Here is a 23,922-nt window from a genome sequence, read left to right as displayed (position 1 = left end):
CGCAGATTTCAGACGCATTTACCGTACAGGGCCAACGTTATTTATCCCGCGTATTGGACCCACCTTGTGTTAAGATCAGAATTATACGGCTAGAAAAAGTTTCCTTTTTCTTACGGTACAAGGTCTATTTTTCACAACATGACCCAGGTGTTCACTGGGTATAACTTCAGGTATTCAAGGCGAGTAAGCGACTGTGAAATGTCCAGATTAACCAAGCCAGCCGGCAGGCGGGCAATCAAGGTCGGTTGGTACCTAGGCAGGTGGGCAACGTCCTCGTAGTATGTGTGAATACTGTACGGCTATATCTAGCTTTAACAAGACAAAGTCCTCTATATCAAGCCTCTTGAGTAATAATGACGATACATAAGCCATGTGTTGCTATATTTGTAGAATCCATACGCTTTTACAGTGTGATGAGTGGGCATGGTGTTCCGGTTCATCATGAAAATATGCCCCACGGATGGACCAAGGTTTACGGCGATTGAAACATGATTTCACCTGGGGCTGAAGATGTTCTAGCTGGAATGCTTATAATGTATACACTCAGCCGCAACGTCGTCCAAACTAGGCTTTTAAATCAGAAAATTTGCAGCTTGAATGGCATTATGGACGGAAATGGTCATTACTTAACGGTGTGCCCAAAGACTGCCTTGGAGGCTGCAAACCAGCTTGCAGCAAAAAAAAAAAAAAAAAAAAAAAACGATGGTCCAATCCCTTGTCAATCGCCCACTCCCTGGTCGGGTCTCGTTGGTTGAGATTGGTGCGTGCATGTGATTGATGCCAGAGCCGCACTGCTGCATCCCACCTAAACCCAGCCGTTGACTTGTTCGAGCAGATTGTTTATTGTTCTGTCAATCGAATCAATTCCGTTTCCAATCGATTGATCTCGAGACTCATTTGACTGGGATTACTTCTCCAAATCTGCCGATACAGCGAACGGCAAAAATTAAAACCCCATATTCTAGGAACAGCTGAGCTAGAACACCTGAGCCGGAACAGCTGACTGTTGGCGACCCAATCACCTTCCCGGTAGGTTGGGTGTGGTTGCACGTTGAATGTTGTACCACGGCCAAACCCACCAAGCCCATCCCAGCCTTTAAACCTACGCGTGCGGCAAAAAAGATCGGATCCATTGATCAGTCCAACGTTAAAGCGCATCATCCCTACCCGTCTGTGCCTTATCTAGCCTTAGCACGAGCACGAGCCTGAACTTGAACCCGACCTCTGACCCCTCCACCCACCCACCCCCACACTGGCTTGACGCGGCGAACCCGGCGGCCCCCCTCGACCCGATACAAAGCGAGTAATTATTTGTTTCCCGTCGCTGCCTTTCACACTGTCAACACCCATGGCCCACTGCCAGGACCGAGGCAGCAATTCGCGGCGTGGAAGTTTGGCCCACGGAACCTTTGAGGACGAGGAGCTGTCGTTATCCTTGACTGCCATCGACCCTCGGAACACGGCCGCGACCACGACAAGGACGACCCCGACCCAGCATCGACGCGACGACAGCAACGGCCGGCCTCGACCCAAGCATAGTCACAGCCACAGCCGCCGCCATTCGCAACACGCACAACATCAAAATCAGCACCAGAATCAGGATCAGAATCAGCAATCCCCTCCATCCGCCATGCCACCCACTGTCCACCGCGGCGGCGGCGGCGGCGGCCCCAATGCCATGCCTGCGGATGGAAGCACCAGTAGCAAGATACGAGTCGACCAGCGCATCAGCGCCTACGAGATCAGCAAAACCCTAGGTGAAGGTTCGTTCGGCAAGGTCAAGTTGGCCGTACACAAGGGAACAAAGCAAATGGTCGCGCTCAAGATCATCTCGCGCAAACGCCTCGCTAGTACCGACATGGCCGGTCGCGTCGAGAGAGAAATTGAGTACCTGCAGCTTCTCCGCCACCCCCACATCATCAAACTCTACACCGTTATCAAGACCGACAACGAGATCATAATGGTCCTCGAATATGCCGGCGGGGAGCTCTTCGACCATATAGTCACCAACGGCCGTCTGAGCGAGGATGAAGCCCGGCGCTTTTTCCAGCAAATGTTGTGCGCTGTCGAGTACTGTCACAGGCACAAGATTGTCCACCGTGATCTCAAGCCTGAAAACCTGCTGCTGGATGATAATCTCAACGTCAAGATTGCCGATTTTGGTCTCAGTAATATCATGACGGATGGAAACTTTCTCAAGACGAGTTGCGGAAGCCCAAACTATGCTGCGCCTGAAGTTATTAGCGGAAAGCTGTACGCGGGATCTGAGGTGGACGTCTGGAGCTGTGGTGTCATCCTGTATGTCCTGCTGGTTGGCAGGCTACCTTTCGACGATGACCATATTCCCACGCTCTTCTCCAAGATCGCCAGGGGAACATACGTTGTGCCCCACTGGATGAGTCCAGGTGCTGCCGCGTTGATCAAGAAGATGCTTGTGGTAAACCCCGTCAACCGTGCCACCATCACCGAGATACGGCAGGACCCCTGGTTCACAACCGAACTACCAGAGTACCTACAGCCGCCCATAGAGCCATTCTTCAATACGGGCATAGATCCAGAGAAGGCGATTCGGCCCAGCGACATCGCGCCAAATGCTCCTCCAAAGGTCCAGGAAAAGCTTCACGCCGAAGTCACTGACAAAATTTCAAAGACCATGGGTTACGGCAAGCAGGACGTTCTCGACGCTCTGGAAGCCGAAGAGCCTTCCGCTATCAAGGATGCGTACATGATTGTGCGCGAGAACAAGATGATGCAGAGTAATCGTAAGTTCTTGCCTGTCTTGACTGGATTTGCCTCTTCAACTGCAGGGCCTTTTCGGATTTCATGTGCGTTGCAACTCACCTGATTTTTACTTGCAGCGGCCCTTGGGGGAGACAACCCGTTCTTTGCTACTACGCCTCTGGGTGATGAAAATGGATCCACCGGTATCATGGAGACCATGGATTCAGCCATGTCAGCTTCTGGCCACGACCCTAATGCAAGCCCCATGACGAGCATGTCCGTCAGATCGGCCACGTCTAGCACTCTCAGCGCCGCCCTGGCATATCAACGGCCATATACGAGCAAGATTGGTATCCTCCCCAGCAGCTTACCAGCGTACCATAACGCGTATATGGAGAGCGAGAAGTCGGGCACGGCTCAAGATGTGCCTGATATGATGGCACTGAATGAGCCGCCAGCACCAGCTAGGACTCCAGCAGAACAGGAGGAGACTGCGAGGAGACTGCGGCCGCACGCGCGTAGTAGCCAGAGCGCCGCTGATTCCAAACCCCAAAGTTTGACTCCCTCAAACGCCCCCAAGAAAACCAAACCCACCAGATGGCAATTTGGTATTCGCTCACGAAACGCACCATTCGAGGCTTTGTTGTGTATCTACAAGGCTCTCAAGAAGCTTGACTGCTCCTGGAAAATTGATCGAGACTATCACAAGGTGCATGGCGATGAGTATGTTCAAGTCTTCCACACAAAGTGGCCTCGGTTACTTCCCGCATACATGTGCTAAATTGCTTGCAGGAACGAAAAACATCGCTCAAGAGGCGACGCAGGAACACCTTATATATTACCGGCAGATCCATGGCATATCGAAGCACGATGGGAGACTGGTCGTAAGTTCACCAGGTCGTTTTATTTTCTGAACTAGTACTCACTGTTATCACCAGCTCTCCGAACCCACTCGGTAATGACGGATCCAAAGAACTCAGCCGCGTTCCCAGGCGGCAAAGTGAGGGTTCAGAAAAAGCACAGCAACAACAGCTCGGAAGACGATGACGAGGAAGCAAACGCCACCTACGAGGTGATCGCCATGCGACTTTCCATACAGATCTACGAAATGGAGAGTGGCGTGTACCTGGTAGACTTCAAGTGCGCAGGCTACGAATTGCCTGATGGTAGGCTGATGGAGGAAAAGGATGTGACCAGTCCATTCCCCTTCCTGGACCTGGCGGCCCGGCTCATTATACAGCTTGCCGATGCTGACTAGGAGAGCATCGTCTGCCGTTTTCGACGCCGTCGCCAGTTTTTCGCCGATCTTAAAAGTCGTCCCAAGGTCTCGAGGAGATGGTCCTATTGACCATATCTGTGTCATGCTGGCCTCCAAATATTTGGAAGTATCAGGGATGAACACCTCATGACTATGTCGACTCGGAAAAGATCTGCCATCAGTCCAGGGGGGAAAGTTTGAGAGTTGAGCTGGTTTTCTTTTTCAGAAAACCATAAACACCCTCAACAAGTCAGCCGCCAACATTTTTACTTCTAGCATCAGTATTTCCATATGTTTTATCTTGCTGCATCTTAGCGTTCAAGAGAGCCGGTGCCTTTGCATTTACAGAATACATCGGGGACCTGCTCCTATTTGCATTTGTATTTTGCGAGGCACCAGGTTTGTACAATCTCACTTTGGTAGGCCAGCTCAGAACGGCAGGCTGTGGTTATGATTGGAAGAAAAAATTTCATTGGAGTCCAAACTCGAGGAACCCCATGATTTGAATGGTTTTGATGTAGGGGTATTTGACACAGAACATCGTCGGAGGGGCATCCTCGATATGATTGATGACTGGACGGATGGAAACGGTCAAATGGCAGTCGGGGCAATGTGAACCCAGGTCAATGCGATCGCATCGACGCCTGCAGTATACTTATCACTTGAGCTTGCTTTTTCGCTGCGCTGTGGGTAGATTTGCCAGGTATTTTCATGCCTGCATAGAACGAATATGTCATGTCATTCTTTGTCCTAAGGTGTGACGAGGAATGAAGACTTGTATAAAAAAAACAAATAAAAAAAACCCTTGATCTTTTGGAGGAGACGTTCGTTGACTTGGGAGACTTCAAAGAGCAATCAATAGGGACGAGGCACCCACATCCGAACTTGGTGTTCGGCTTCAGCATATATCGCACTGGAGAAAGATGTCGTAGGCAGGCACATGATACTTAGGTTGCGACAGGAGGTCTGGGAATAAAACACAGAAGTATGTTATGCCGGCAGTTTTTCCATGGGGCATCAATCCATAGAACGATGGCCCTGGGAAGTGTTCTTCTGGCTGAAACAAAATTAGAGTCGCGCAGAATGGCATGCCGCAATTCATGCCTCTCCTTGCCAGCTCGTGGTTCGCCCATGGCAGATGTTTTTTCTCCACCCAGCCAGGGCTGCTTCGAACTGTTTCACTAACTTATTTCTCACTTATTTCTCACTGTCCTGCTCAACTAGGTCTTCGTCTCCTCGAACCAAAACTCGAGGGTTCCATCCAAGGTCCAACAAACCCAGCTTTCTTCGTTGTTGCTGTGGCCTGGATAGCTTGCAAGAACACTTATTGAACAAGCTGTATTGGTCATATGGCTACTGCGCCTCGCGCGCCTTACAAGGAAGCATATATGTGAAGGTTCGGCGCACGAATTTTCAGAGTAGTACCCCAGCAGAATCCCCCAGCAGTGACCGTTGTTCCTGCGTCAAAGACAGATACTTTTGTGACGCCCTCCAGGGGCGCGCGGGAGAGATATGCACAAGCACTGAGCGCTCCTGTGGCTGGAACATGATGCTGGAACCTCGGTTTTTGTGCCGCTGACTAGCAGAATCGTGCTCTCAAGTCTTCCGGTTGCCGCTGGGCCTGATCTCGCAGGCCAGAGTAGCTGCCGAAGAAGGTTATGCCCGGTTCATCTTCTCGTTTTCTTCCGTACAGAAGCAACTTCGGCGTGCCTCACTCAGACTACAGGCATCCCGGTGTTGAACCATGTTACCAAAATGTACTCCAAGTGCAATGTTGCCTGCCAGCTTCATCCGAAACTGTAATGTGGTCAGCCATAATTCTAAGCCAGTCCGTGGGAAGATTAAATGTAACGGACACAGATTAGATGGAAAAAATGGAGGCAGGCGCTGTGAACCACCACCGCTTCCGGCGATTGGAAGCAACACCACATTTACACCGTCTAACCCCTCCTCCGTACCGAAAACAACGCCAACGCCTCTGCAAGGCGGCCATGGCCTGGGGCTCAGAGGTTCGTCACAGTCCACCCTACAGCCTATGGGGATCAAGCGTGCCGATACTATCCTTGTCGTTGAGGATTTTGAAGTCAGCGATTAGTTCGACTTTTGGACTGACGTGGGGTATCGGTGGCGTCAGAGCATAATGACTTAACTGGTGATGTGTATTTCATACTGCCGGAGATGCTCCAATGATGAAAGACCGCTGTGGTGCAGCAGTTTCTCCTCCTTTGTGAAAAAGGGCCCGACCAGCCGAGGGTTTTGGTGACGAAATCAGTGATGAAGTGACCAGCGAGTGAGTGAGCATCACTGTGTCCATGGCGCGTTTAAGTATCAAAGTTGTATACCTACCAGGGAACTTTGTGTTCCCACCTGACTTCCCTTACTACCCAGGCCGTTTTCAGTCGTCGACTACAACCAGCCCGTTTGTCCTTGCGGGTGGACAAACAGGGTAGAAATTTATGGTTACGTGCACTCTGAAACAACGTACTTCTCGGATGGGAAGGGGGAATTTATAGGCGTGATTCAAAACCTTGTGACAGCGAAGGGGAATATTGTAAAGGTAATGGACCTACCTAGTCGCCCGCGATAGCCTCTGAGGGTTGTGAAGAAAGGCGATGGCCGCTTGACACCCTATGGTTTTGGACTGAGCGGACTGGGTAAGTGCAGAACTACGTGCGTGAAACGGCGAAGAGAGAGGCAATGACCGGTGTTTGCCTAGCCATCTCGACTGCAGGATTACTGGCAGCCTGTGGTTGGATCCTCTCGTTACCCGTGGAAGATACCGAGTGAGACCTGCACTGGTGGAAGCAAGACTAGGGGAGATGAATGTAAGATTTGTTATAGGCGGCAATCAACAGAACAGATATGTTTCCAATGGGCGTCATGAATGGGAAGATTGATCTTATGTCGGACTTTGTTATATTTTGTATGTAAAATGATTGGTAACCAGGAAACGGCGGCAAAGCAGCGTTTGTTTGCACAGGGTCGAAGATATAAGTGGGTCTCAAGCCCTGGAGCCAATGGTAAAGCAGAACTACTGGTCAATTCGATGGAAACCCAAACAAACGTTCCCTCTGCGCCCGGATTATTTTCCGCTTGAACCAAATCAATCACTCGCAGTTTCCTCAATTGGACGTTGTCCAACACGGGCGACCCGGGTTTCTTGGCGGTAAAGAGAACTTGGTGTAGGCTAACCAACTGTCTCTCCTTGGTTCCCTCAGGCTCCCGTCTGTCCTGGAAACCATGATACCATGGTGGCAGGCCATTCTGCCAGTCGTGGTCCCTATCGGCACCTATGTGGCATTCCTAGGTCTGCTCGCCGTCCCACCGATTCAACGCTTGTAGGTCGCCTCCATTGCAACAAATACTTCGAAACAAACGCATGAATACCGGAAGACGCAACATTCTTTTTTTAACTCGTTCTTATTGCGTCATTGTTGACCTGTTATTTTCAGCGCCCTGTACGCAAACCGTGTCAGCACACTACTGTTTACCAATCTCGATGAGCCTGAACGATGGGGTTTTGCAAGTGAGCCAGGCTCTCCCTCCCTTTCATACTTTGTAGACCTTAGGTACCCACGTTGCTTTTTTCACGAGGCACGAGGAAGGCCACGGCCGATTCGCTAAATTGTCGGCTAACTTTCTCATAGAAAACCAGGTGACGCCCTTCAAACTCAAAGTCCCCGACGGCGAGGTCTTGTACGGCTGGCATGTGCTGCCTCTACGTACATACGCCAGAAACGAGAATGTTCTCTTGAAGCGTCCCCGTGGTTGCAGCGATGATTTTGCCACTACCGACGCTTTTCGCATTCTCAAGGATGACCCAGAAGCTAGGGTTGTCATTAGTTGTATGGCCGCGCACCCCCTGAGTCCTGTTCTCGATGTGTATTTTCCTCATGGACTAAGTCGCTGACTCTCGCGTTCTGATAATATTAAAAGTCCATGGTAACGCAGGGCATGTAGCACAAGGATGGCGGCCGGCCCAGTAAGCAATCAGTCCAACCCTCATTCTTGAGTGCAAGGCGACTAACCCCCTTTTTTTTTCCAAAGCTACCACACTGTAGCAGATTATTCGCCATCAACACACCTGATAACCGTAGACTACCGGGGCTTCGGCAAATCCACTGGCTCGCCCACCGAAACCGGCATGCTAGTCGACGGCATGGCAATTGTGGACTACGTGCTGGATACCATTGGGATCCCGCCCTCGCGCGTCGTCCTTTTTGGCCACAGCCTGGGCACCGCTGTCACATCGGCCGTGGCCGAACGCTACGCCTCTAGGGGGGTCGACTTTGCCGCCATCATACTCGTCGCCAGCTTTAGCTCTCTGCCCGACATGCTTTCGGGCTACCGTATTGGCGGCGTGATTGGTGTCATGCGCCCGCTGGCTACTATCTGCCCGCCCTTGAATCGCTACTTCCTGAGCAAGTTTGTCGTGGACAAGTGGGACTCTGCCGGCCGCATCACCGAGATGGTGCGCGCCGTCAAGGCTAGGGCTGGCAAGCTCCGGCTGAGGATCATTCACGCGCACGACGATTGGGATATCCCCTGCATCGAAGCCGACAAGATGTTCACTGCCGCTGTCGGGGGTCTCGTTGGCGTCGGGGTAGAACCCCAGAGGCTGGCTGAGATGAAGGATGAGAGGACTGTCTGGAAGGGTAAGAAGGCCTTTGCCACGCGGTGGGAGGAAGGTGATGTCGATATCATGGAGGAAATAATTTCTCATGGAGGTAAGAGTATTTTTTTTTCTTCTGACTACTTCCAGTCCATAAAGCAACTGAAAGAAGTGGAAGCTGACACTCGAGTCCAGGTCACAACGAGGCGCTGTTTTATGCGCCCTCGACTCTTGCTTTGATAGACGCGTTTGAAGAGGGCTCAAGACTTCAGGCCCATTCACAGTGAGCGCCAGAATGTTTGTTTTTGAAAGATGAGTAGATAACAATGTGATAATACACACCCGAAAATGGCCATATAGCTCGCTTGGGTTACATGCATTGAGGCTATGAGTATCATAGGGGTCAACCCCTAACATGACTCTGGATTAATGTGACATTTGTACAACATCTCTTTCTCCCGCTTCTACTGCCAAAGCAGCCGATGAGCAATAGATTTTTTTTTTTTTCGTCTTTTCTCTTCCTTGGGGTTCTGACAAGACAGCAACAGAGCCGCATCAACCCCTGCCCACCGTCCTCGACAAAAAGGCACACAGGCCATCGACGCTCACGCCCAGCGCCCGCCTGTACTTGACGAGCAGGAAGGCCGAGGTGGCCAGGAGCGGCACGCTCACCGAGGCGACGAGGCCTCGCAGCAGTATGTCGCCCTGGCGGTCGCTGCGGCGCACGACCTCGGAGTAGCGCTCGTTGCCAAAGGACACGCGCGCGTACTTTGTCTGCCAGCCCAGCGACGGCAGGTACACGGACAGCATCTCCTCGAGGAACTTGCGCAGGCGGTACGAGGGCGACAGCACCGACGAGCGCATCTCGACGTAGTTTTGCAGCGCCAGGTCGTTGATGGAGTGCGTGTCGGGCACGCGCAGCGCCGTGTACTCGGCCAGGGCCATGGCGCGGTGGTGCGCGTCGTGCTTTGCGGCCGCCGCGTCGTAGTAGTCGTCGTAGTCGTCGTCGTCGTCCTCCTCCTCCTCCCGGTTGTTGCGCGCCAGCTCGGCGTGCTTGTCCAGCGTCTCGAACAGGATGCGCACGTCCTCGAGCCCCGCGTTCATGCCTTGGCCGTAAAATGGCACCATGGCGTGCGCGGCGTCGCCGACGACGACGGCGGACGAGCCAAAGTGGTACGGGGAGCACTTGATGCTGATCAGCGGCAGGTGGGGGTTTTCTTTAAAGGATGCGATGAGCTCGTCGGTGGGGATGATGTCGGTGACGCCCGGGAAGTGGCGGTCGAAGAAGGCGGGGAGGCGTGACGGGGCGGCTTCGAGGGCGGAGAATTCGCCGCTCGGCATGAAGAGCGTGCAGGTGAAGGAGCCGTCGTTGCTGGGGATGGCGATGAACATAAAGTCCTTGCCGGGCCAGATGTGCAGGTGGTTGGGTGATATGGCGAAGTGGGACATGGCCTTGTTGCCGTTGCCGTTTGCCGATGCTGCCGGCACCTCCCTGGGCTTGAGGTGAAACTCGCACCACAGCGTGTCGATGTAGTCCTGGCGGTAGTCCATGCGGGCAAACTTCATCATGTGATAGCGCACGGCCGAGTGCGCACCGTCGGCGCCGATCATAAAGTCAAAGTCGATCTCGATCTCCCTGGCGCGGCCGGTGGCGTACTCGGTGCCCTGGACCTCGAACCAGGCCTTGCAGGCCTTGAAGTCGGCGCCGGTCAGCTTGTGCTTGAAGAATATCCTGACGTTGGGCATCTCCTCGAGCACGTCCAGCAGGCGCGAGTTGAGCCCGGCGCGGTCGATGGCGTAGATGCTCCGGCCGTGTATGTCGTAGTCCTGCGCCTGCTCAAACAGCTCACCCGACCGCCCCCTCCGGCCGTGGATCATGCGGCCCCGCATAGGGATGCTGTCCCGGAAGATGACATCCAGCAGCTGCGGCTCGGCCGCGTGCCGGAGCGCGTGGATCCCCCGCTCCGACAGGGCCAGGTTGATGGACCTGGTGAAGTTGAGGAGGGTGGTTGAGGGGTCTCTGAGGTCTGGAGGGGTGGTGGCATGGTTTGCATGTCAGTTTTTTTTTTCTTCTTTTTTTTCTTTCTTGAAGTATTAATATACAGCATTCAAGAGGGGATTTGCTTGTTTGGATGGACTCTATTATATGTCCCGGTTGGTTTGTTGTTGTTCAAGCGGTCTGCAGGGTTCCTTTTACAAGGGCGATGGTTGTTGAATGTTTTGTTACACCACATTTCCGGTACACTCACCCCCATTGCCAAACCCCCTCAATGGACAAATAAACCCGCATTTTTCACTTACCATCTCGAAGCTCATAGATCTCAACGCTGTGGCCCCTACGTGCGGCATAAAGCGCCGCTAGCGAGCCCACCGGGCCAGCGCCCACTATGATGACCTTCATCTGCCTGGCGCCCATTTCTGTATTTGTTTGCAGTTTTCTTGTTGTCAGTGATGGCTGAATCAGGACGAAATTACTGAATAGAGAGGTACCTTGGACGGGGGGGTTGAGAGAGAAAGCATTGCTTGTTTCTTACCAAACTCGAGTTTTTGATGAGCAAGACAAATGTCAAAACGGAATCCAAGTTCCAAACAGGCCGATATTTTTCTCCAAGATGGGGGTCGCCGGTTCGGTGGTTTTTCTTTCAGCCCATTTTAATTGCTAGGCCGGACATTAACGGAGTATCTTTTTTTTCTGAAAGATTTTAAACAATTAATTGTCTCATCGCCTGATCCTGGTCATCCAGGGTAAGCAGCAGAAAAAAAATGTCGAAAGAGGAGTCACCACATCGAACATCTGATTGGTAAGCTCAGCTTTTTTTCTTGTACCTACGGTAAGCCACCTAGGGAGTCCCTGTTAATACCCCGCCATCAAGGTATGGATTAACGATCGAGGCTAGTGTTCCGAAGTACACTGGATCACACTCACGTGATTATCATCTATGCGTTCCTCAGTATGCTAATTCTATCTATCTAGTTCAATAGCTTTGCAGCTTGCTAGTTCGCATCTGCAGCATCACGCGGTTTCCTCATCCCCGGAGCTTTTTCTTAAGCTGCATGTCTTGCTTTACTTCTTTTGGAGAACGGCTGCCAAGCCTCTGCAGTGGATTATGCACAAAACTTATCCCGCCTGCAGTCTTTGCAGCCTCCGCGCTCCAAAATATTTAAGCGAAGTGTCACATGTAATAAATCCACTTCCCAGTGCCGTGCCTAGAACTCGAGCGGGGTCCTTCGATGCAAATGCAGTACGTACATCCTAGTACTGCTGGGCAAGCTCGGAAAAAAATTATATGACGCAAGAGACCACGGGGAGACCATCGCTGGGTGGATTTTCGAATAAAATGGAAGAGAGCTGATCCTAAGCTTCTGTGGCTGTGTATTAATATATTTCTGATTTGCAAACTAGGAATATCCCAAAACTCTATGGTATCATATCCTAACGAAATTACGCGTTGATTGAGAAAAGGCTGATTAGAGCGCGGCATGAAACGATCGTGGTCTAGTGGGTAGTCGCTGGCATAATATCTGATGCAGAAAAAAAGGGTCATGCTAAAGGAAGAATGTACTGGAATGGGACACAAACAGAACGCTATGATATGAGAGAGAAAGCAGAAAACTAAGGAAGCCAAAACAAAGATGGAGAAAAAAAAAGCAAAACAGGAAACAAGAGAAAGCATCATAAGACACCCCGAGTTTACGACAAAGCCTTGGACACCAACCGACTCCTCCCCGCAACCGCAGCCGCGAGCGCACGTATGCTCGGCTTGTCCGTCATCTCAAACACGGACAGCTCCGCGCCCAGCTCCTTGCCGATCCAGGCCCGCAGGCTCACGGCGACCAGCGAATCCACGCCGTACCGGGAGAGCGGGCACGCCGGGTCCAGATCGGAGAGCTCGACGCTGAGCACGCGCGAGAGCTTGGCCAGGAGCGCGTCGAGCACCACCGCCTGGGCTTCGGCCGCCGACGTCGCCGCCGCGAGCAGCGCTGTGTGCTTCATCTCCTTCTTGCCCGCCTCGCCGCCGGCGGCGCCGTTGCCTGTAGTTTCACTTGACTGAGGCCGCAGGTGGCTGAAGAGCGGATCGCGCACCCACGCTGGCGGCTCGGTGCCCTCGTCGGCTGTGTCTTGGGCCAGCCAGAGGCGTGGGGCGACTTGTGCTCTGAGGACGGATGTAGGTAGGTCTAATTGTCTCCTCTGGAAGCAGTGATAGCCGAGCGCGGCGTGGAACTCTTCTTCTTCCATGTAGGCCCATCCCGCAGCTCTGAGCTGGTCCATCAGCTCAGGCTTTTCGGCCACAAAGCCGACGTCGAGAATCACGGGCAGGTCTAGAGATACGGCAACGGGTCCGCTGGAGGCTGTCTGGGATGCGGCCAGGCTGCGTGCAAACGCGTCTTGAAAGGTCCCCCCTGCTGCGTAGTTGGCTTGCTCTACACTTCCTGTCAAGCCGACAGTCGAAGAGAGCATGATGAAGAAGTCCAAGCTCGCTGTGTCGAGAGCATCGTGAAGGTTCACCGAAACATCCACCTTGGGTCTGATGGCGGTGTTCCATTCCTCCAGTGACATTTCAAAGAATCGTTTGTCCTGTCGGCAGATAATTGTTAGCACTCAAATTTCTTTTCGAACAAGTAATTTCCACACAGTCTTCTCTTACCTTCAAGACCATTGAGCATTGTATAACGCCTTTGATGGGCGGCATATGTGCTACACACTGATCCAAAGCACGTCTCAATGCCATTTTGTCAGTCGCATCGCAGGCTGGAGTGGTGACTTTGACTCCCAAATCCTGAAGCTCCGCAACCAATACCTGCGCTTCAGGGGTCACTGCCCCTTTCCTGGAGACGAGCACCAGGCTCTTCGCTCCCTTCGAAGCCATCCACCTCGAAACAGACCTTCCGAGACCCCCTAGTCCGCCAACAACCATATAAGACGCGCCAGGGTCAAATCTAGACGTGAAATCTGTGTGCGATTGCTGGCTAGTAACCACTTTGACGACATCCTCATCGTGAGGTTCGAGAACAACTGCATCCTCACCCTTGCCCAGCTGCGCAAATGCTTCAGAGACCTCGGAAAACTTGTAAACTGGCACTTGAGCATTGGCAGCCAGCGGCTCATCGAGAATGAACCGCGCTGCCCTGAGGAATATACGCTGTGCTTTTTCATAGTCGAGCGCCATGAGCTCGGCACCGTTGAACCTCTCCAGGCAAATGTTGCGACGACTGCTGATGCCAGGCATTGGTCCGTCGCCCAGACTCACAAACCTTCCAAAGGGGGCCAGGCAGTCGACCAAGCTTGCGGCATGGTCAACGTCTGACTGGGGGAGTGAGTCGATAATCATGCTGACTCCGCGATTGCCGGTCTTAGATTTGACGATAGTGCTCAGAGTGGTATTCTGATCAAGATCCAGTATTTGATCCGTAAGAAGTCCACCAACACCCTGAAGAGCAGTCCGTTCTTGGGCGTTGGCGACCGTGGCAAAGATCTTGGCGCCGTTGCTACGAGCCACCTGAACGGCTGCCAGCCCAGCAGCACTGGCAGCGGCTCTGTGTACAAGCAGGATGTCATCACTGTCTCCGACCCCCATATACTGAATTATGGCACATGCAGTGAAGTACGCCATCGGTATCTGTGCCGCCTGGTTCCACGCCAATTTGTCGCTGATCTTGGCGAGCAGCCCGGCTTGCGTACGGGCGCGAGTCTTGATGGCACCCTCCAGAGAGATGCCCGTCACTCTGTCGCCGACTGAAAACTTGGATGCTGCTGTCGACCCAAGCCGCGTCACAAATCCAGCCATTTGTATCCCCATGTCGGACAAAGAACTCTCTCCAGCTGCGCTATCTTCTGCCGCAACATCATGGGCACCAACACCACAGGCCATGACCTTGAACTCAACCTCGTCATCAGCAAGAGGCTGTTGACGGGAATGGTCCTCTGAAAAACAGACATCAGCTGTGCCAGCACCCTGAAGCAACCCAGTAGACTGGACCTGGGCTACAAAGTCGCGCGGGTCGGCCCCAAGCTTCACTTCCTGCGTCGTAGCCTGCGTCGAGGTAGGGTTTGCTTCAGCACTGATGTGGTCCGTTAGGTAACCTGCCTCAACGAGACGCGGCACGTGTACAACACCGTTGAAAACCCTAAAGGAATTTTCCGCAGTCTCCTGGCCCCTGTCCAAAACCTGCAAGGTCTTGTCAACAATAGTCTCTGACCTCTCTGCTTCCGCAAAAGAAACGGTCACAAAGCTGAATGGGGGTTCCCTCTCGGCCCTGACCACCCTTGCGAGGCCAGTCACCAGCTCGCGGTCAGGAGCGGCGACTATGTCGTCTCCGCTGCGGCTCAACCAGATAATGCGCCTGCAGCTGTTCAGAACACCCTGCAAGGCGACGAACACATCTGTAGTCATGTCAATCAGAGTCGGCGAGTCGAGCTCACTGAGCACAATGCAGCAGCTACCCTTCAAGTCACGACCAGCACTTGCGGTAATGGTGCTCGTCTCAACAGAACCTGTCCGCGCCAGCGCTGGTAGCAGCGCGTCGGCAACCTGCCTCTGAAATACAGAAGGCCGTTCACCCATGAGAACACAGTAGCGAGTGAGATTGTCTACAGCAGTCACCGGCTTGCTAGCATCGGCCACAGGCAGCGCAGTCGACACCAAAATCGAGCTGGTCTGGTGCGCCGCATCAGGGAAATCGTCAAACACGGCATCGACACCACTGAAGCCCGCGCGCTCTAGATAGGCCCTCCAGGTGTCGACGACCATCAGCGGACCCCACTCTCGATCTGCTTCGTCGGATAACCACCAGCCGGGCAGGACGCCAAAGCAGAAGCCACCGAGAAGGACGGCTGGGTTTGTCAGTTCAAAGACGATCAGCTTGCCGCCGGGCTTCAGAAGCTTCCTGACGTTCGCCAGCGTCCTCTCCATGCTTTTGGTGGCGTGGAGCACATTTGCTGCGAGGACGAGGTTGTAGCTTTGGCCATCGTACCCTTGGTCAGTCGGCTCTTTCTCAATATTGAGAACACGGAAGCTCATGTGTTCAGCCGTCTGTTTGAAAGCCTCCTTGGCATGCTCAAAGAAGCTGGGTGAAATGTCTGTAAAGTCGTAGTGGTCAAACCGACGGGCACCATTGGCCATCAGTGTCTCCATGATGGATCCGGTGGCACCGCCTGTTCCTCCGCCGACCTCTAGAATCTTCATGGACGGGTTGACATGTGCAAGGGCGTCGAGGTAGGCACACATTTGCGCGTAGCAGCGGCGCGACCCCAACCCCTCGCGGTAGACGTTCTCTGCGACCTTGTCGCCAAAGATGACGTCGAGCGGGTCGACATCCCCGGTGACGAGGATGTTCGCAAGGTTCCTTCCCACTGCCATTATCAACTTCCCCTCAGGAGTGCCCGCGGCTGCAATCCGGGCCTCCATGACTGATATGTTGTCAACGGCGGGCTTTACAGTCGTGGTCTGCACGACGTGCCTCATCCACGAGACGTAGCGCAAGTGATGCCAATCCAATTTCTCGACGACCGTATCGTCAAGCGAGGCCAGAAACCTGCGGATGTACAAGAGACAAAGTATCTCGCAATCTCCTATATCGTCAGACACTTCATCGCTCGACTGCGTTATGGCGGGCGCTCCAAACATCCGAAGAGCATCTTCCTCTGTGAGATAATTTGGATCCGGTTTCCAATCAAGGTTGAGCGCAGGGCGATGATGATTCCTTTGACCAGAAGACGCAGTATTGGGGATTGTCTTGAATACCAACCCGCTCGATGTCACCAGGGGTTCGCCGGTATCGGCGTGGATACCGAACAAGGCCGCCTCCGCATCTGCAGTGCCGGGCGTCAGCTTTGCATGTGAAGATATCAAGTATGCCGAATTGTGGAAATCAACCCCCTCTTTTGTTGCTGCAGACACCCAAAAGTCGCTAGCAAAGACTGGCACTAGAGAATCTCTCGAGGAGGAACCCAAGGCAATGGGTATAAGATTTGCTTGTAATACCGCATCCAACATGCTTGGGTGTACCAGATGCGAATGTAGGTATTCTGCCGGCATCGACTTCTTGATGTGAGAAACCTGGGACTCTGCTCGTGCTAGAATCCGCGAGGTCCCATCAAACTTGACATCTTTGAGAGTGCGGAAAGTCGTGCCAAAGTCCAGCCCGATATTCGACAGCTTGCGATAGACCTTGTCGGCGTGAACCATGGATGTGCAGCTCTTTTTGGCCTGTACAATCTCCTGTTCGCACTGGCTATGCACCAGCCTTGACGAGTCGGATTCGGTATTTGAGCCAGTCTGCGAATATTCTGTCCGCACAAAGCCACGGCAGTGCTCCTTCCAGTCATCGTTTTCACTGGTGGACAGCTGGAACTCGCTCCAGCCCGCTAACTTGCCTGCGGACACAGACCTCAGTCGGAACCGAGTCTCGACCCCTACATCATTGGTGGGGATGAGCAGAGCGAGGTGGAAGGAGACGTCTTTGAACCTGAAGCCAGCTACCTGCTGGTCTTTGTCCACAAGCTGGCGGCTGGCCTCTATCGCCATGACGAGCATGCCTGCGGCGGGGTAGAGTATTTCCCCAGAGACCTTGTGATGTTCCACCCATGGGTTTTCAGTGATCCGGATATAGTTGCGCCACACGGCATCGTTCTTGTCCCAGTCTGGGACGGGGGCACCCAGCAGTTCGTGACGCGGCGCTGATCTGAAGCGGTAGTTGCGGCTCAGTCTTGACTCGGCCCAATACTCCTTTTTGTGATTGAATGGGTAGCCGGGAAGGTCGGTCAGCATCAAGACATTATTGCCTCCGTTCAGGGCGATGGACTGTCGTGATGATTCAACCTGGTGTTGGTTGACCGCTGCCAAGTCGACATCGAACCCACGACAGAAGAGTGAGCCCGCTGCCCCAAGTGCATTCTCGATTGCGCCATCGCCGCGTTTGAGGACCGTGGCGTAACCTATCTTCCATTCTGCAGTCTGGTGCACCTGCTTAACTATGCTTCGTATAGGTCCTCTCAGAGCCGCGTGTGGGCCAATCTCCAATAAGTCGGTGACAGTCTTCTTGCCAACTGTTGAGGATTCTCCCTGACTATTGCAGCCAAGATCGGCCCGTAGCATGAGCTCAACCGCTTCGTGGAACCGCACCGGGGAGGTTAGGTTATTCGCCCAGTAGTCTGGGCTCTGCAGACGATCTAATGTGATTTCAGACCCTTCCAGCGAGGAAAAGTATCGCGGCAGGGACTGGCCCTGACTGGGCGGCAAGTCACTGCCGATGTCACCAATGAGCCGAACATACTCATCTGCTATCGGGAGCATATGCCTTGAATGGTAACCTATCCCAACAGACAGCTTCCTCGCAAATACGTTTTCACTCTTCAGCACCTCAACAAGCGCGTCCAGCTTTGCCATATCACCACTCACGGTGTGGCTTTCCTGGCTGTTCATGCATGCAATCTCCAGTGAACCCTCACCGACGAGGCTGTCGACCCTGCTGATCGCTGCAAGTGTCTGTTCCTTGTCAAGACCAACCGCAACCATACCAGTCTTTTTCACATGCGCGTCTTGTGAATTTTCTCGGCGCCTCAGGGACCGAATCAGCTTGGTTGCTAGCTTGCCGCGGTAATAGGCAATGCGCCATGATGACTGTCGTGAAAGCTGCCCAGCAGCATAGGCTGCGGCAATTTCACCCGAGGAATGTCCCACAACAGCATGCGGCCTGACTTTCCATGTTCGAAGCAGGTCAACTAGCGCCACTTGGAGCGCAGTGCAGACTGGCTGGCTGAATTCTGCATCATTAATGCGCGACGCTCCTGCTTCCTTGCATAGTTCGTCTTTGAAGTAAAACTGTCGTCAGCAAAGCATATCCCGGACCATACCATATCTGTGAGCCCAAAAGTTGGTATAACAGGTTTTAAAAATAAAAGGAGCTTACATGTGAGTGACCAGGGACACCTCAGTGTCTGCGTCATATATTCTTCTGCCTCATGCAAGCTCTCTCGAAACGTAGGATATGCCATCAGGCCTCTTCCCATGGTGGGCCACTGGGCTCCTTGCCCAGTAAAGACAAAAGCGAGCTGCGGCTCGCTGGCAGCGCGTGTCGCCAGCGACTTCGCTTGCAGCAGGGCGGACAGCGACGATTGGGTCTTGGCGACGACAAAAGATCTCCATGCGTGACGAGTTCTTTTGCAAGCCAGGGTGTAGCTGAGATCCCGGAGAAATTTGGACTGATCCCGCATGTTTGGCTTATATTGTTTTGCCTTTTTGGCCAGATAATCGGCTAGTTCGTTCACAACACGCGAAACACCATCTTTATCAGATGAAGAAAAGACGAAGATCTGCGACTGTCGCCCCTCTTCATCAGAAACAGCCAGGCGCGAAAGGCTTGAGGACAAGACCTCAGGGCAGGCTATGGCCGATAACTTAGGCTGTTTATTGGTGTCCGTTGTCTGCAGCGTGTCTGTATTCGTGCAGCTAGAGTCGAAATTCATGTCTTTTGAGTGCTCGGCAGTCGAGTCTGGTGAGTGTGTGCCATCTGGAGTCTTGAGCTCCGAGTCCGAGTCCGTGAATTCGACGCCAGAATCAGCTTGGGAGACGACACGTCGAGAGCTAGAGCTCCCAGGTAGTCTTGGAAGTGCGACTGTGCGATGGTTTCCAACTAAACCGTATGACTGCAAAAAGTGTAAAGCGTCATCCATGACAACGTGAGCATTGGATCCTCCCACGCCAAATGAATTTATTGACATGCGTCGAAGTCCAGTTTGCGGCCAGACCACGGGCTCTGTTGGGAACTGAAGATTCCAGGAATCCAATATCTTTGGGTTCTTGCGTTCAAACCAGGTGTTGGGAGGGATGACACCGTTTTCGAGAGTGAGGACACCCTTGATCACCGCGGCCACACCTGCGGCGCCTTCGAGGTGTCCTATGTTACTTTTCAATGCACCCACCCACAATGGGGACTTGTGAGAGCGGTGAGTTGCAAAGACCTCGGCAATTGCGCTTGCCTCTATGGGATCGCCAACTGCAGTGCCTGTTCCGTGCGCCTCAAAGAAGCGTGTGACGGATGGGTCGAGTCCCGCGTTTGCGTATACCTGCTTTATCAAGGCTGCCTGGGCTGCCTTTGTTGGTTGAGTGATGCCTGGAGATCTTCCATCCGAGTTGGACCCCGAGTTGCGGATGACAGCCCTGATGACATCCCCATCGCGAAGAGCATCTGGCAGTCGCTTGAGAACAACAACCCCAAAACCCTCCCCGCGCGAGTAGCCATTTCCGCGGTGGTCGAAACTGTACGACTTTCCATCGGGGCCGAGAACACCGGCTGCGTCAAGTAGTAGTGCAAACTCGGGGGAGATGATAAGGTTGCAGCCTCCAACAACAGCCTGTTACAGAAAAGGAGGGTTAGTTCGAATGTGCTTTGTCCCACGGGAGGCCGGACAACATCACAAATATAAAATCAGCTGACCATGGAAGACTCGTGTAGCTTCAAAGAGTTGCATGCCTGGTGCAAAGCCACCAAACTACTCGAGCAAGCAGTATCTATAGTAATGCTCGGCCCGCGAAAGTCAAAGCACCATGATACTCTGTTGCTAAGCATGCTGTAAACGTTGCCCAGGGCTGCATATGATGTAGGTCTGTCAAGATCCTTGACTGTCATCCGGTCGTAGTCTGAGTACATGCATCCAACAAAGACCTGAGGAAGGTGAGCTTGTTAGCTACTGCGTGATCTAGATTCGTCTCGATATTTACTGACTCCTGTTTGGGTTCCCGCAGCCTTTTCGAGTGGCACGCCAGCTGATAAGCAAGAGATGTTAGCTCAGACACAGTCATTACAGGTGTGATAAGTGCTCAGTATAGTTGAACCAAGGGAAACTTGCCATTCTCAAGTGCTCTGTACACGCTCTCGAGTATCCCTCGCTGCTGGGGGTCCATTGCAGCGGCCTCCGTGGGCGTAATAGAGAAGAGCGGTGCATCAAAGGCAGAAATGCTTCCCTTGAGGAAGTGTGCGGCTCGAGCCCTCGTCTGTTGAACAAGGTGTCAGTCATAGTTCAAGCTCAGTCTAAATGCGACGCGGCCTTGATCTAATGGCAGCCCGTTATCAAAAGTTTTGCCCCTGGCCGGTGACTTACAGCGCCGCTTCTGTTGCCGTCCGGATGCCAGAACGCGTCGGCATTGTATCTCTCTGGGGGTATCTCGCTGCGCGCTGAGCGGCCCGCCAGCAAAAAGTCGTAGAACCTCTCTGCAGTATCTCCATCGCCAGGGAATCTGGCATCTAAGCCGATGATGGCTATAGGCGTGTCATCCATCACTCATGAGGATATACAGTCACCGCTAGCAATAGGCTTGGGCAGATCTCAACATCAATCGCAAATATAAATCAGAAGTTTTGTGCCAATGACGACGAGATAAAGCCGGGGACTAGAGACAGGGAAAGGCTTGTTTGGATATGCATTGAGTCGAGTTCGACATCCAGTCCCACTAAATCGGGATGTCACCAGTTCGCATTTAGTAAAACACAGACCTGATTGATCTATTAGTAGTTTCCAATATTTTGGCCCCTCTTGTCCACAGTATGTGGTAGCCGCCGGCTCTGACGCGACGAAGCCTCGAATAACCTCCTGATGTTGACCGCTGAAGCTCCATCGTCGACCTGTTCGGCCCACTTTCCTATCCAGCGATACTCGGGTATACGATGAACTCCGCATGAGGCAATACTGTCGAGCGGCAGCGTTGGCATCTCTCCGTGCTTGCCAAGAAATCTTCCCCTGTCTAAACGCTCGCGAGAGACGCCAACAGCAGTCGGCTGCGGAGAAGAGTGGGAACTGCCAGCATAGTCAGATGCGCAGAATCGCGTCGGGAAGGTTGCTAGCTTTTCGGTCTCCACGAAAGCCACGGGTCCTCTGGAGCCCCCCGGATACCAATACTCGCCAAGTTCCACGCCAAAAGTTCGAACAGGCACCCTGCCATTGTTGAAAATAGCTTTTGTGTATTCCGCCGTCACTTGACGTTGAAAAGGGCGGTTTAATGGGAATAGAGTTGAGGCATCTTGACATAGCTAGCGAATTGCAGCAAGGGTTCACCTGACGGTAGCGAAAATGAAGACTCGTCGACGGACAAGTTTATCCAGACTCGACGGAAATGTTCCAGAGTTCCTGTCGAGAGTGGCATCTTGTTCCTACTCTCGCGACCGAGTTTCTCCGGATCATTGTGGCTGGCACACCTTACGCAGCGGTACCCGCCGAGTCCCAAGTAGGGAAGCTGACCCTTTTTTTTCGATATGCTTCCTGACCGTTGCTCGCAAATCCGCAACGTACGTGTAGAAAGTGGTGCCAGCTACAGGCCCCCCGGCTCTGGGTGTCGATTGACAATCAACGAAGTCGGCCTCCACTGGCTGCTGCTGCTGCTGCTTTAGAAACATGGTTGGGAGGGTGATGTGCCGTAACACAAGGAGCACCCGGCATTGTCTGCCGGGCGGCAAAGAATGCATGGTTGACAGGGCAAGGGGTGTAATTCTCTGCATATTTTATTTCCAACATCGTTGCGGTATCGGGTCATTGTTACAACGACGGACAAAGCCAATCTCGTTGCATGGTTGTTGGTAAGGCAGGGCAGTGGGGCGGAAAAGGTGCGCGAATTGCGACCTAGGCCGGGAGACTTGGAGGGCGGAAAACAAAACAAGTTGCTTACATGGTAAAAAGTGCAAAAATTATTAACTTTAATTACCACCAAGCCACGTAGGTTGAAGCACAGTACATTCCCTCAAGGTGTCGCGATTTGGTTCTTGTGCCTTGGATAAGGCAGGTATTCCCTGCACTGCCTGCAGGGACCTCGAGCCCCACCTTCCATATTCGTGGTTGACCAATGGGAATTTAGCATGGTGTGTACTTGCCAGTCGGCAAATACGTGGTATGCACATCTACCCTTAGATGAACGTACTATGGTAGAGGTGACATCCCGAGCCCTGTTTCCCAGGCACAAATGAGAAAGAAAAAGAATCTGAACAGAAAATAGAGCAGTGCGGGGGTTCCACCAAGCTCACAGAGTACCCTGCCTTGCCTGCATACATTATACAATAATAACTGTGAATACCAGCTTGGCCAGTTCAGCTCAGCTCAACCGGGATGACGCTAGTCGCTAATTAGTGAAGCGTAGCATCAACGCCATGCCGGCATTAGTTTCAACGAGCGTTGGCTCCACTTCTTGTTTTCAACACTTGAACGGTAGCGACCATGGGAGGTACGAAGTATGACAACGGTAGGTACCCAACGCAACTGCTAGCTATTAAACCTAGTCTATTCTGAACCTAGCAGTTGCTCAACTGGTATTGGAAACAAATACCTGCTGACAAGTTCAAATGTCATGCGCATCATGTTATTGGCTGATTTCTTTTTGTCTTATTCTTCATTTTCTTTACTTCTCTCTCGTGAATCAAGTGAAAGTTTTATTTTCGTTACTCGTTGGTCCTGCTTAGTAGACGACACTATACTGTGCGGGAGGAACGCTTTCCCAACCACAAACTTGCACAGGAGTGTGTGCCCAAACATCGGGTTCCCCGTTGCGCACGATGTCATGTCTTTGTTGCAGATCCACGTCGCTGGAAAAGCATCAAGTCCGGGAGAGCAATCCGACCCTTGTCAATCGGAGTGTAAATGTTTGTGCGCAGAACAGGGAAGGGGGGAAAAAAGGGGAACAAGGAGAAAAAGGTTTTAGAGTTTCCGAAATGTGGAGGGCAATCAGGCCTGCTCGGTGTGAGGTCGTAAAATGACAAAAGGCAGATCCAGCCGCGCCTCTTTGCGATGCATGAAAAAGAAGAAAGGGAGAAAACCCAAAGAAACAAAGAAACGCGACCTAAACGAGGGTCGCATTGAAAAAGGAAAATTCTACCAGACAGTACTTTATCCAGCTGACGCGCGGTGGAAGCCGTTGCTCGGTTTCTGAATTTACCTATTGTCGACACGGATCCGCTGTCGAGCATCAAACCGGGCACTTAAAGGGCGACGGCTACTTACGTTACGGCATTCCGTCTGCGTCCCACAGCCGCGAAAAAAGGACAGAGCCGACCAAATTGAAGACGAAAAGAGAGTCACGAAGAGAAAAGAAGACACAGCTCCCGTCGTCGCACAAGCGACTGATTTTTTTTTCTTCTCTTCTCCCCTGACACCGCGACGACGGCGAATCAAATAAACATAGAGTTGGCCGGGACTTAATCTTTTTTTGCCTACAACTAACAACACCTGGTTCATTTCGACCACTGGACGACAGCAAAGTAAATTTTTTTGTTAGAAAAAAAAAAAAAAAACAGGGCATATTTGCACATACGAATATAGCCTTTTCGAATTCGGATAGGAGGTTATAGGACG

The 23,922-nt window shown here is 52.6% G+C and overlaps 4 protein-coding genes across 4 annotated transcripts; 2 read left to right on the top strand and 2 right to left on the bottom strand.

Annotated features, from left to right (window-relative positions):
• Nucleotides 1-442: 442 nt before the first annotated feature.
• On the top strand, nucleotides 443-4,796 carry MGG_00803 (CAMK/CAMKL/AMPK protein kinase). The gene is made up of 4 exons (XM_003718133.1): nucleotides 443-2,762; nucleotides 2,859-3,444; nucleotides 3,514-3,605; nucleotides 3,660-4,796. The coding sequence occupies exons 1-4, from the start codon at nucleotides 1,349-1,351 to the stop codon at nucleotides 3,977-3,979; spliced, it is 2,412 nt and encodes an 803-aa protein (XP_003718181.1). The 5' UTR covers nucleotides 443-1,348; the 3' UTR covers nucleotides 3,980-4,796.
• A 1,998-nt stretch (nucleotides 4,797-6,794) lies between these two features.
• On the bottom strand, nucleotides 6,795-11,410 carry MGG_00805 (kynurenine 3-monooxygenase). Its single transcript, XM_003718131.1, has 3 exons — nucleotides 11,126-11,410; nucleotides 10,893-11,009; nucleotides 6,795-10,618 (listed from the first exon to the last, which is right to left on the bottom strand). Exons 2-3 carry the CDS (start codon nucleotides 11,005-11,007, stop codon nucleotides 9,147-9,149), a joined length of 1,587 nt encoding a protein of 528 aa, XP_003718179.1. The 5' UTR covers nucleotides 11,008-11,009; nucleotides 11,126-11,410; the 3' UTR covers nucleotides 6,795-9,146.
• MGG_00804 (uncharacterized protein) lies at nucleotides 7,080-8,976 on the top strand. Its single transcript, XM_003718132.1, has 6 exons — nucleotides 7,080-7,317; nucleotides 7,432-7,505; nucleotides 7,627-7,824; nucleotides 7,916-7,961; nucleotides 8,027-8,706; nucleotides 8,787-8,976. The coding sequence occupies exons 1-6, from the start codon at nucleotides 7,220-7,222 to the stop codon at nucleotides 8,876-8,878; spliced, it is 1,188 nt and encodes a 395-aa protein (XP_003718180.1). The 5' UTR covers nucleotides 7,080-7,219; the 3' UTR covers nucleotides 8,879-8,976.
• An 872-nt stretch (nucleotides 11,411-12,282) lies between the features above and the next one.
• On the bottom strand, nucleotides 12,283-21,980 carry MGG_00806 (uncharacterized protein; the record flags this gene model as incomplete). Its single annotated transcript, XM_003718130.1, has 7 exons — nucleotides 12,283-13,167; nucleotides 13,238-18,399; nucleotides 18,501-19,944; nucleotides 20,426-20,584; nucleotides 20,692-20,849; nucleotides 21,158-21,522; nucleotides 21,877-21,980. 7 exons carry the CDS (start codon nucleotides 21,978-21,980, stop codon nucleotides 12,283-12,285), a joined length of 8,277 nt encoding a protein of 2,758 aa, XP_003718178.1.
• Between the last annotated feature and the right edge of the window lie 1,942 nt (nucleotides 21,981-23,922).

This window comes from Pyricularia oryzae, chromosome 5 (assembly GCF_000002495.2).
Source record: "Pyricularia oryzae 70-15 chromosome 5, whole genome shotgun sequence".
Lineage (NCBI taxonomy): Eukaryota > Fungi > Ascomycota > Sordariomycetes > Magnaporthales > Pyriculariaceae > Pyricularia > Pyricularia oryzae.
The sequence above is the reverse complement of the archived record's forward strand: the minus strand, read 5'-3'. Positions and strand labels throughout refer to the sequence as shown.